At 37.1% G+C, this 12500-nt stretch overlaps 2 protein-coding genes across 2 annotated transcripts in view; one reads left to right on the top strand and one right to left on the bottom strand.

The window, feature by feature from the left end:
* gphnb (gephyrin b) overlaps positions 1-6656 on the top strand; it is a 75799-nt gene extending 69143 nt beyond the window's left edge. The window contains exons 19-25 of the mRNA XM_053614872.1: positions 339-460; positions 1393-1480; positions 2783-2856; positions 2939-3003; positions 3488-3591; positions 4481-4577; positions 5533-6656. Coding sequence (XP_053470847.1) covers positions 339-460; positions 1393-1480; positions 2783-2856; positions 2939-3003; positions 3488-3591; positions 4481-4577; positions 5533-5666 — 684 coding nt within the window. The 3' untranslated portion in view covers positions 5667-6656. The remainder of the gene's footprint in view (positions 1-338; positions 461-1392; positions 1481-2782; positions 2857-2938; positions 3004-3487; positions 3592-4480; positions 4578-5532) is intronic.
* A 1762-nt stretch (positions 6657-8418) lies between these two features.
* Positions 8419-12500, bottom strand: part of atp6v1d (ATPase H+ transporting V1 subunit D) — an 8581-nt gene continuing 4499 nt past the window's right edge. Inside the window, exons 7-9 of the mRNA XM_053613767.1 lie at positions 10603-10669; positions 10098-10176; positions 8419-9201 (exon numbers count right to left, since the gene is read on the bottom strand). Coding sequence (XP_053469742.1) covers positions 9057-9201; positions 10098-10176; positions 10603-10669 — 291 coding nt within the window. The 3' untranslated portion in view covers positions 8419-9056. The remainder of the gene's footprint in view (positions 9202-10097; positions 10177-10602; positions 10670-12500) is intronic.

Below are 12500 nucleotides of genomic sequence, written 5' to 3'. Positions count from 1 at the left end.
TTACACTTTCTGGCTTCTTGATAACATGACCAGCTCCTTTTTTTGTTTTACAAACACCAACAGACAGAAAAAAGAGAAGCTGGAGAGGGAACGACAGTTTATAGCTGTTAAAACCTAAGTGGTAACAGGAACTAACTTGTTTTGCAAACAATCCAACATTAAATGTAATTATATACAGTTTGGCATGTCTGTCTTTAAATAAATTACGTGATTGCAAATGAAAAATTGTAATTGTTGGCAAACTGTAGTTAGTGAACAGAACAATGCTAATCAGACCAGTTATTATTTAAAGCTGATAAGCTGATTGTGTGTATTTGACCGTGCAACTATTTTTTTAGCTGCTGAACCCTGAGGACGATCTACACCCAGGGAAGATCCGTGACTCCAACCGCTCCACGCTGCTAGCCACTATCCAAGAGCATGGCTACCCCACCATTAACCTGGGCATCGTGGGAGACAAGTGAGTATCTCAACACATTCATATTACATTATATGACCAAAAGCATGTGGACCATGACCCCTTAATTATCATTAATATTTAAATATATTCTAATACCAAATTTATTCAGCAAGCTGCCTACTTTAAATGTACTTTGTATTTTGCTTTTTGTAACTTAGTGTGTATCTGTTACCTAGAAGGGTGAATGAACTGTCCCTCTAAAGCTTTGCTCTAAAAACTATAGTTAACGTATAGAACGTATCTTAAAGATGCACTATATCCAAATTTTGAAGTTAAAGATACATATTGAAGGTACAAAAGATCCTTCAAGGTACCACCCCAGTGAGGAGGAACGGTACAGACTTTAAACGTACAGATAGACATCAGTGGTCTTTAAAGGTACACAAAGAACTACAAAGATCTACAAATAACATTATACATTCTTGTAACATACACAGTTATATCTCTGTCCATGGACAGTATATTAGTTTGTATACTATATTAATAATAATTATATTAATATTACTAGTATATTAAGTTCTATGTCTATCCTAGGATCAAAATGTAATACTGTTTTTATTTGCCATGACTTATACAGAATGAGATGTTTATTTCTTTTTTGCCTTTACTGGTACAACGTTTACACATGCCATGCCTTCATCTAAAATGTTTTGCATGGTCACAGACCTATTTTTTGACCCCTTAGAGACCCTAAGAAATTAACTTTTTTTCAACAGAGATTGCTTTATACTAGTAGCATATTAATGCAGTTTTTGGACTTTCTTAGTGTACGTACTAGGTGTTAATGATTTTATTCAATCTTTCAAACGCAGTCTTGGATTCGGATATAACAGAAGCCTACACTGAGTTCAGAGTAAACCTGACAGAGTAAAACTGCTTGGTGTTTTACTACCGTGGTAACAGTTGCTGTGGTTTCTTGTCTCCTCCTACAGCCCAGATGACCTCTTGAATGCCCTGAATGAGGGCATCAGCCGTGCCGATGTCATCATCACCTCAGGGGGAGTGTCCATGGGCGAGAAGGTGAGGACTTATTTTGGGACTTTTTAAATTGATTTAGTTAATAAACTTTCAGTTTCTTCTTTTGGTAAAATAATGTAGTTTGCACACTTTAGCAGGGTCAACCCTGGTCAACCATGTGCCCTCACCCTCTTCTTCACAATCTTCTCCTGGCCTAAATCCTCATCCCTAAATGACCACTTTGTCAGCTCATAGGAAATTTATTTGGGCAGTAAAAAAAAACAAAAACAAACCAGGAGCACTACATGGTTAATTCTTTGAAAAATCTAGCATTTGAATTGTTTTTTCAAATCGAATTTTTTTTGTTTGTTTTTTTTAGCTTCTGTAACTTATTCAGCTTGCTAGTTAGCAAGTTGGATATTTTGACTACCAGCTAGTCAGCATGCTAGCAATTTGTAAGGAAATAAACCATATCACTTAAGAAAATCACGTTGTTCTGGAAAATTCTCTCGCCTCTCATTTCTTTATGCACTTCATTTTATCTATATCCTTTCACAGTGCCCTCCACTAATATTGGCACCTCATGCCCACGATATATTTTGTTTTGGATAAACCTGTGTTGTCTTTGCAATTGTTTGATATCCATGGGAGCAGAGTATTTTTGTGAATTTTTTGATCAAAAGATCACAAGTTTAAACAATAAAGACAATTTTTCACAGCCTTCTTTGCTCATATTTACCAAGGGTGCCAATATTAGTGGAGGGCACTGTAGATACTTTTGTTTGTTCATCTTTTTAATCTTTGAGCAAAGGACGCTGAGTTTGACTCTTTGTGTATGAAGCGTGTATACCAGGGGTGTCCAATCTTAACCGGAAGGGGCCGGTGTGGGTGCAGGTTTTCAGTCCAAGCAAGCAGAAGCCACACCTGAGTCTATTGAAAGCCAAGATCAACTGATGAAACAGGTGGAGTCAGGTGTGGTTCCTGCTTGGTTGGAATGAAAACCTGCACCCACACCGGCCCTTTGTGTATCAGACTGTACACACCTGATGTATACAAATAAACTTCTACTTTACTGAAGTAGTCTTCATGCACTTCTCTGTCAAGAGGGGAAGTTGACGAGGGTGTGTTGAAAACGTTAATGGAACATAGCGCTGGTCTAAATTACACACGTTAAGTCTCGATACAGCTGCATGCTGACATCTCGTGGCTCACTTTATATGCAGGTGAATCTTTCCACAGCAGCGAGAGATGGTGATAAATAATGTATGACTTTCCTCCCCTGCCATATGGGACTGTCTGGGGTTTTATGAGAATGTGTGTTTCGATCATCATTAATGTGGACCTTTAATTGGCCTGTTTCGACAGGACTACTTGAAGCAGGTGTTGGATATTGACCTTCACGCTCAGATTCACTTTGGGCGTGTCTTTATGAAACCCGGGTGAGTGGATGAATGAGTAGCCAATGTTTTGAAAAGCAGTTTTGAAAAGCAGCAGTCTTATTACTTGTGTTCTTCTGTATAGTCTCCCTACAACATTTGCCACTTTGGACATGGACGGTACACGAAAGCTAATTTTTGCTCTACCAGGTAGGGATGGTGAGAGAGTTTGTTGGTATGTATTTATTAGCTTTAAGACAAATGTTTTAGTTTGTGGTCAGTTAAATTTTTTCTTTTGTTTCTGTCTATAGTTTTTTTCGTTTTCTTGTTTTAAAGTCTATATATATATATATATATATATATATATATATATATATATATATATATATATATATATATATATATATATATATATATACTGTCTATATATATATATATAGACATTAATTCACACAGTTGAATAGGTAGTTCTACTACTAATATTTCAATAAAACCAAATCACGAATCAAAGAATCCTAAAATGCCTTCTGATCGTAATCCACATTTCAAGTAGTATTTAATAGCAACAAGCTTTTAAGAAGGCAAAGTCTCCTTGATTTTTCACAGACGGTGAAGTCTGCTTTTTTGTTCATATGGCCCTGATTAGCTGTCTCAGCACTGAGCAGATGAATACGATAATCATTTGTTTTTACAGGGAATCCCGTGTCAGCCGTGGTCACGTGTAATCTCTTCGTCATACCCGCCCTGAGGAAGATGCAGGGAATCCTGGACCCACGACCCACCATCATCAAAGCTAGAGTAAGAGTCAGAGAGTTACATTCTGGTGTACAATACTGATGTTTAACAGGGTCCAATTTCTAATTAAGAACTGCTTTTACTTTATTAATTCTGCAAAATCTAATCCACTTCTCTCAAATGAGACTCTTTTACGTTCCTCTAATAGGAGTCGAGTATACTGTAAATTCCATCCGCCCAAGTTAAAATATCTTGAATAGAGTCCGATTGAGCTAGTATTTCCTATTTCCAAATATAAGATTATTAAACCTATTTCTTCACATTTTTTTTTCTACTTTCAAGCTTGAAATAGTCTCGTTCTATTATTAAGCATTTATTTTGAGAAAGAAGCAAAGTCACCTGCCAACAGACTAAGACAATTTTAAGTTTAAATTTTTTTAAATTTAAAGTTGAAAATTGAAATTAGTAAAAATGTCCAGAAATTGATTTAAGTATCTTATGTTTGATTTGATGTAATCTTATAATAGGAAATTATATATGTGAGAAATGTGACTATATTCAAGATATTTATACTTGCTGAGACCAGTAGGGATTTGAACAACACCTAAGAGCTTACAGGTGTTACATGTGTTTTGAAGCTTAAATGTCTTCAATGCTATATGTGTCATCAAAGTAAACTGATACATGAAGAATATATAAATTCCAGTTTCATAATAGGATTTGTGACTGTTTCCATTTTACATTGTGTGTACTTGATGAGCTTTAACTGAGCTAATTATTGTTTAATGTTTGAATTATTATTAGATACAAGAACTGTACTTGGTTGTAGGCTCCAACATTTGAACTCGAATGAAGTAGTTTAAACTGGGTTAGTGTAATTAGGTGTAATTGAATGCTAATTTCCCGGTCAAGCAAGCAAGTGGATGAAATGTCTCTTGCTGTGTGTCTGCAGTTGTCCTGTGATGTAAAGCTGGACCCACGTCCTGAGTATCACCGCTGTATTTTAACATGGCACCATCAGGAGCCGCTGCCATGGGCTCAGAGCACAGGTGGGCACACTCAGTCTGTTCGGGAAAGAAGTGAAACACAACCACTGCAGCAAACCAGCAAACTATTTGAACTTTGTTTTCTGCAAATGTTAATGCAGTTACTTTAGATTTGTTTTACATAGTGTGGCGTGCGCAGAAGTTTGGACACCCTTCCAGTTGTAAAGAATCAGATCTTAATCAACTCGTTAGGCTTTAATTGACTCGTTAGGCAGGTCAAGAACTGTCTTCAGGACTAACAATTCCAGAGTGTAATAAATTCTCTGCCCCCATACGACAGCATGGACCTGCAAGAAGGTTTAGCTGACCCTGTGGTGGTGCACCATTCTGTTGTGCAGAGTTGCTGGCACAAATATGATCTGCATGGAAGAGTCATCAGAATGAACAAGAATGAGTGTTACTAAGTACTGACTAAGTTTGGTATCCAAATCTTTGCACATGTCACTATCACCATTTTATTTATTTCTATATTTTAAGTTAATTTAATATAAATTATATTAGATGGATACTCTAATATCTATCAACAGCTTTAGAACAATCATAATTGATGGCATTATAATGATGTGGGGCACACACACACACACACACACACTTAAAGAAGATTGGCAGCAGAATACATGATTTCTATTTTTCTTTTTTAAGTGTTTTCAAGTCTGTAATGCAATAATGCTTCTCATGGGTTTATGGTTTTCTCTGTATACCAGACATGGTGAGCAGAAAAGCAGTAACCCTTTGATTCAAACAGACAAAAAAACACAAAACATACCCCAAAGTAATTTTGGTGGAAGTAAAGAGTTAATCATTCGCTTCATTCACGTCCATTATACCTGTGACTGTATTTCACCTGGTCCTTCTCGGTAACTGTTGACGACATGTTATGTGGATGTGTCTTGGCATCTGTTTTGTGCTTTAAGAGCCATGGTTTAACTGTCTCATCCTCATTTCTTTTCATACACAGGGAACCAGGTGAACAGTCGGCTCATGAGCATGCGCAGCGCCAACGGCCTCCTCATGCTACCTCCCAAAACAGAGCAATACGTGGAGCTGCACAAAGGCGAGGTGGTGGACGTCATGGTCATAGGGCGGCTATGATGTCATCAGCAAGGGACAGAGGGATAGAGGGAGCATAGAGCTGCGAGCGAGCGGTGGTTCACGGTGCATGCCCACATATCATCGACTATCTCTGTAATATGCAATGGCACAGCTAGTTTTTATTGATTTGGATAACGTTGAAGTATAGTCGACATCTTGATCACGAAAAACTACTAGATATGTATTTAAAAAAAAAGATTTAAAAAAAGATCCTAGTATTTAAAACCTTAAAAAAAATAACTTTTAAGTAAAAAAAGAGATTTATTCTGTAATATATTATTATAATTATTACTCTTATTATTATTGATTATGATCATTATTCTTCTCATGATTATTATATTAAGACAGCTCTGTTCTTTTCATTGCGATTGCTTTGTGTGTTCGATGCTAGACCTTATCGATATAGCTGTAGCATTTTAATAGAAAGCAGTAGGTGCCTGCCAGGAAAAAAAAAATATATACATCATTTCCTCATCTTAAAGCGATAGTTTGGCTAAAAATTCATTTTTACACAGCTTCCTCTTTACCCCAAAATGTAATTGATAAGCCAAGATATTGTATGTTTGGTGTCTGAAAATTGCTTCTTTATTTATTTACTGGAGTTACATGACTAATGTAGCTAACAAGTGATGGAGACTTACAGTCCCCAGTTTAGCAAACTGTGCAAACTGAATTGGGGTAAGTGGGGCCTTGTGTAAATTGCATTTTTGGCTAAAAAAAAACCAAACGGATCTGATAGCTCAAACATGAGTATCATGTGAGGTGAGTGGAGAGTGGCACTTCCTGCGACACTCTGGTTTTTTCCTCATCCGTACGCACCATTACGGCTTCACCGAGAGCTTTGCTTGTTGTTTCTCTTGTGAGTCTTGTTTATGTACGCAGTGGGGGTTTTGTGGGGGGGAACACGAAACCGCCTGCCCGATCCCTGAAGCTTCCTTATTAGTCACCTGACCTGGTGAAGCTCCTTCCCTAACCCCCAGGGGGTGGAGACACTGGATAATCTTTTATTTGAAATATATATATATATATATATATATATATATATATATATATATATATATATATACACACAGTATATATATAAACATGCTGATGAAGACAGCTTATTTAAGTGCTGAGAGCCTTTTTAACCTACTACACAAACCTGTACAGTAAAAAACACAAACCGTGTTGTACAGATCTACGTGACCAGCACTGCGGAGAAAACTTACCGAGCAAAGAGGAGACATTGCTGAACAAACTCTGTACAATAACATTTTCTGTAATGATATGAAACTGATGAGAGAGACTATGATAATAAAATCCTTGATCATTATATAAAAATTATTTGTACAGAGGTTTTTTTTTTTTCTACAAACTTTCTTCATGAAATGTGACATTATAATGTGTCACGTGAAAAATGTCTTGTATTATGCACCAAACTCAGAAAGCTATGTTACTGTATGTAATACTGTAGCGGGTGATTTAAACAGGTTATAGTCCGTAACACCATTTTTGTGGTGATGGTATTTTCTTTGTAAGCATACATGGACAATTTAAGGAAATGTCACTGGTCACTAGGGGTGAGGGGAAAAAATCAATTCTTAGATTTATACAAACATTAAATAAAAACAATATTTATTTTTGGCTAAAATATATTTTATGGCCACAAACTTTGTCCAGATGATTGGTGAAATATAAAGGCGTAAACTAGAAATTGCACTACGTGTACATTAGAAACTAGTTAAGCTATCTAGTAGATTTAGAGATGAGCCTAAACTCAGACCTGAGCCTGTCGTTGTGGATTTTATGAACTGGACAGAAGGTATGGCATGTATGTGGTAAGTTACACCAAGGTCAAGTATTCCAGGAATACAATAAAATCTGTTACACTAACAATAAAGCATGAGGCGGTAACGAGCAAATTTAAGAAGGAACATTTTTTCTGAAAAAGTGGTTCCATCAAGGACCAATTCTACAAATTTAGGAGTTCATTTTTTAAAAAGATGAAAACTGCCCTTAGACTTCCATTATAAGGAAATTTAGTCAGTCCATCCAGGATTTTGTGGATTTGCAATCACAGAAATGAACGCAAAATGAAGGAAACTCCACAGTATTCAGAGGAGCTTGAGATTTTTTTTTTAATTAATGCAGAGTTTCTACAGATTTGGACCAAGACGTGGCATTCATCCAAAGCCCTCTTCGATTCATGTACGTCAAACACGAGTATAGCTAAACGGTCTCATTTACCAACAAACATCACTGCGAAAGAATGCAATTGCAATTTCACCAGTATTTTCCGCAAAAAAAAAAAAAAAAAAAAAAGCACAATAAACGCCACAAACCGCACTGCAAATTTTGAAAAATGCAGCAGCGAAATCGTGCATTTCAGACCGCAACAATCACAAAAAATAAACTCTGTGAAATCCTGTATGGACTGCTTAGCGTCCGTGAATTTATTTGTTTGTTCATTTCTCAGTACGTCATGTATCATGACTGTTCACGGTAATCTCATAAAAACTACAGATGCATTAGTTAGAGATTACGGTGTAAAATTCTGCTGATCAGATCGAATAAGAGTTATGAAGTCCCTGTGGAACTGATTAAAATCAGTTTTGCCAAAACACTACAAAATGTGCAACACGGAGTGTGGGGGAATACTTATGCAAAACGCTGAATAAGTTGATTAATAGATGGAACGCGGCTTAGCAAAAACGAACAGATGACTTACACAGTAAGAACTGGCCAACTTACCACACAAAGTGCAATCCGGTGAACATCTACAATTTTTATTCCAAATGAATTTCACAGACAATATCAGTTGAGATTATACAAGAATTTCAGCACATCAGGGGTCACTGGAAATACTCTGATGTGTCGAACGGTGGATTAATAGTGAGATGACACTGTTGAAATGAGCTTTATGAAGAACTATACACAGGGATCATAAAGGTTTCCACCATAATCAATGGTCTTGAGCTTCCACTGAAGAGTATCTCACTTTATAGTACCAACCACATCGGCTTTCGAAGTTGCACTACAGTACAGTATGACATCATGAACTTACTATGAACTTGGAATGGTATTTCAGGTAATCCCATACAGTCATCGATGATAAATCACTCACACAGACTCAACAAGACCGGAGACAGTAAACCTTACAGAGAACACAGTCATTGCTAGCAGCGTAAACCAGCAATGTACATATATTTATATGTAATATATAGATACTGATAACATGAACATGCTTTTTTTTTTCTTTCAAAAAAGGCAAAACTGAAAACAAAATAAGCACCAACATATACACAAAACAATGGTGATTTCTTTCCTTTCACATAATATATCGTGCTTGATCTGGTAGGCACGCAGAATAAATAACGTGTGTACTGGGAGTTGAAGCCTGAACCAGGCTCATTCGAACAGCAGGTCTTCGTCTTTCTCCATATCGACCATGTTGGCCGGTTCGCTGATGGGGCCGAGCTGGGCCAGGCGCTGCGCTATTTCCAGCTCCGTCCTCTCCCTCAGCTGCTTCTTCTTCTCCTGGATCTTCTTCAACCTGGTGGAGTCGAGGGGAAGACAGAGAGAGAAATACGCTTGGATCACTTGTGTGACTATCTTTGTGAAGCAGAATTAGAGAAGTTAGAAATTATGCCAAAATTACAACTCGCATGACGGGATGTGTGTTTACAGGCCCCTGAATAATCCGATCGTGATTTAAATCAGCAGTTTATTGGAGTTGTTGATTATTCAACACCATACGATTAAATGTTATATCCAAGCTGTTAGAGACACCACTGGGTGCAATTTATAACCATTATAAAATCTAGTAATAAATATTTGCAGGTAAAGTGTGAAAAAATTTGTAAGTTTGAATCCTTTTTTTTTTAGTGTTTTGGAAAACGACTAGAAGTATGAGGTCATTTACCTAGAAAGAAATATAAATAAAATCTGATTTGTACTGCCAGATCTTTTGCCAATACAATATTACTTAAGGGCTAAATGTTTGGGGTTTTTTCATTCCCAATAATTATTGTAAAAATGCTCCTTATTCAGACTTTAATCAGCCACAGCTGATAATCAAAACTGTACTGTTGTGAGCATTTTGACTACAAAATACGGTGTAGTATTCGGAACCACGGAGCAATTATGGAGCCTGTACAGCGTCGTTATTTGTTAGGAAGCTTTATTCTGCGAATGAAGCTTTAAATAATTAGGTGCCACCCCTTAACGTGCACTTGCCCCCGCCCACCCAAACACCCTTGGCCATGTATACCGAGTTAGCTTTTTTTAAATTAGAGTTTGACGATCGGCTGCTCTGGTTCGTAAGACATGTAAATGTAAATGTACTAAAGAAAGCTCCTCTAAAATTACTAGTCACTTTTTATGATAACCGATGCAGTGTTTTTTTTTTTGTTAATGTATAGCAGTGCTGACAAAACCAGCGTGACTCACCTATAGAACTCTTCTCTTTCTCTCTCATCCAGCTCAGTGATGATGTACGTGAGGGTTCGCTCGATCCTCGGGATAATCACTGTGGAAAAGACGGAGAACTCAACAGTAACGCTTTTAACTCCTGTAATGTTTACTATTTAGCAATGTTTCATGCTGCAATATGTCTGTAATATTAAGTTTAAAATCATCTCCATGCTGATCAATTTAAAAATCTTAATGGAAATTATGTCCTAAAACTCTCTTCCTATGCCTCAGAGTTTCAGCTCCAACGCAGTTTTTTTTTGGTTTACCATCCAGCCATTTTAAAATAAATGTATAAGAGAAACATTTTGGGTTTTGTTTTTTTTTTGTTGTTTGTTTTTTTAATTAAAGAGTCAGAGAAAAGTGCCAAGCTGGATAAGTCGTTTTTTTTTTTAATCAATTTAAACTGGCTCGTTTTGTCCCGAGCGGATTAGAAAGCGTGAACACACACACTGAGAGCGGGACAGACTCGTCTCTGACTCACCGTGCTCGATGGCATTCACACGACGGTTGGTGATCTTGATGGCTTCATCCAAGGTGACGAAGGAGGTCTGTAAATTGAGCGACACAAAAACTAAAGGTGAAGTCATCGGAAATGGCTTTGGGATGTACGCCTTTTCTATTATTGTAATAGTCTCTCTTTTGTTTTCTTTTTTTAACCAAGCATTGCATTTCTGGGATTGTGCCATCACTAGACATTCGATTGCTAAAACACAACCTCAGATTTCATGCTGTATCACTCTGATCGACGATCACTACTTTCACTCTCAATCATGTATCAATCATTGTGTTTAAAATGGTTCCTTTCTCAATATTCTCTACGTGGAAAAATCAGGAGTACTACACAGGACACTATTATAGCGAACAGAACAACAAGAAAGAAAGAAAAAACTATTCTGTACACTACACGGCTGGGCAAAAAAAAAAAATAGAGCTTTTAATGGTCTTAACGATAAATCCTTGGTCAGAAAATTAGCAAGAATTAAACAAATACACTAGTACGGCCTCCTGTGCCACCATTTACTTGTTTAGTTTTGCTGCAGTGAACTGTTTGGGGGGAAAAGCGAGAAAGAGAGGAAATTCATTTATATAGTGTTCTTGTACACAACGGTAAAATCATGATAACGATTAAAATGTTAAGTTAAACTAACATGTCTCATTTAAATAAAAGTAAAGATGAAATAAAATGAATACAATTTTTTTTAAAAATTAAAGAAATAAATAAGCTGTCCACAAGTTTACCCACAAGGCTTAAACATTTAAAGAAATCAAAGGGAAAAGTTACTTTATCTATTTGTTTAATACTTGCTGATTTCCTGACCAATAATGTGTTGTTAAGACCATTAAAACCTTAATGTTTTGCCACTTTGGGCTTGGCCCATTACTTACTCTGAGTGTTTGCTACCGATTATTCTGGTTCAGAATAAAGTTGAGGCATTTCTGTCCTTATTGTCTGAGAGTTCTGCATGATCTCTTTATAAGACTTTCAGTAATGACACATACTGCGTTCATTCATACATTTATCTTCAGTAATCATTTTATCCTGGTCAGGATTGCGGTGGATCCGGAGCCTATTCTGAGAACACTGCGCAATGCGGGAATTCATTGTAGGGCACCATGCACACACATTCACACTCCTACACACCAAGGGGCAATTTAGAGTTCAGCTTCCAGCATGGTTTGCACCTTGCTGTGCTGCCTCTATGACTACGTTTACATGGACAGCAGTAATCTAATTATGGACCTTATTCTGAATAAGACAGTATTCTGATTAAGGTGTTTACATGAGTCCTTTCATGTTCCTGTTTTACATGTTATAGAACATAGATCGATTAAAAGCACACGTCATTACGTCCCCACGCCACGCCGTCCGATATTCCCTCCAGAATTTCACGTATCGACATACAGTTCGTCTTCGTTATGGGACCGTATACAGTTTCGGGTGTTTTTATTTTTACTTTTACGAACGCTTCAAGTGCATTTAATTATTTGTCATGTTGTACGTGCTAATAGACGACTGCTTGAAGCCGTGGGCTGCGTCCCAAACCGCGTACTTACCTACTATATAGTAGCTATAATACATGTATTTTGCCTACTATGTAGTAGGTAAGTACGCGGTTTGGGATGCAGCCGTGCTCCCTTGTTTATCGTAAAACGGTTGAGCACTTCCGTGTGTACGTGTCCTGTAACACAATGCGGTGAAAACTCTCACACGACGTTAATAGTGTGATTAAGGTGTGTACATGTCTATGCACTTCGGTAACGCGACTAAAACATTAATACTCCACGTCTTAATTCGATTTGTGTTTACTTCGAGTATAACTTTAGCTGGATTAAGGTCATCAATAATCGCTGTTTACATGCTAGTTTCTTAATCAGAGT

This window comes from Ictalurus furcatus, chromosome 25, assembly GCF_023375685.1.
Source record: "Ictalurus furcatus strain D&B chromosome 25, Billie_1.0, whole genome shotgun sequence".
NCBI classification, from domain to species: domain Eukaryota; kingdom Metazoa; phylum Chordata; class Actinopteri; order Siluriformes; family Ictaluridae; genus Ictalurus; species Ictalurus furcatus.
Note: the sequence above shows the minus strand (reverse complement) of the source record. Positions and strands in the feature narration are given on the sequence as shown.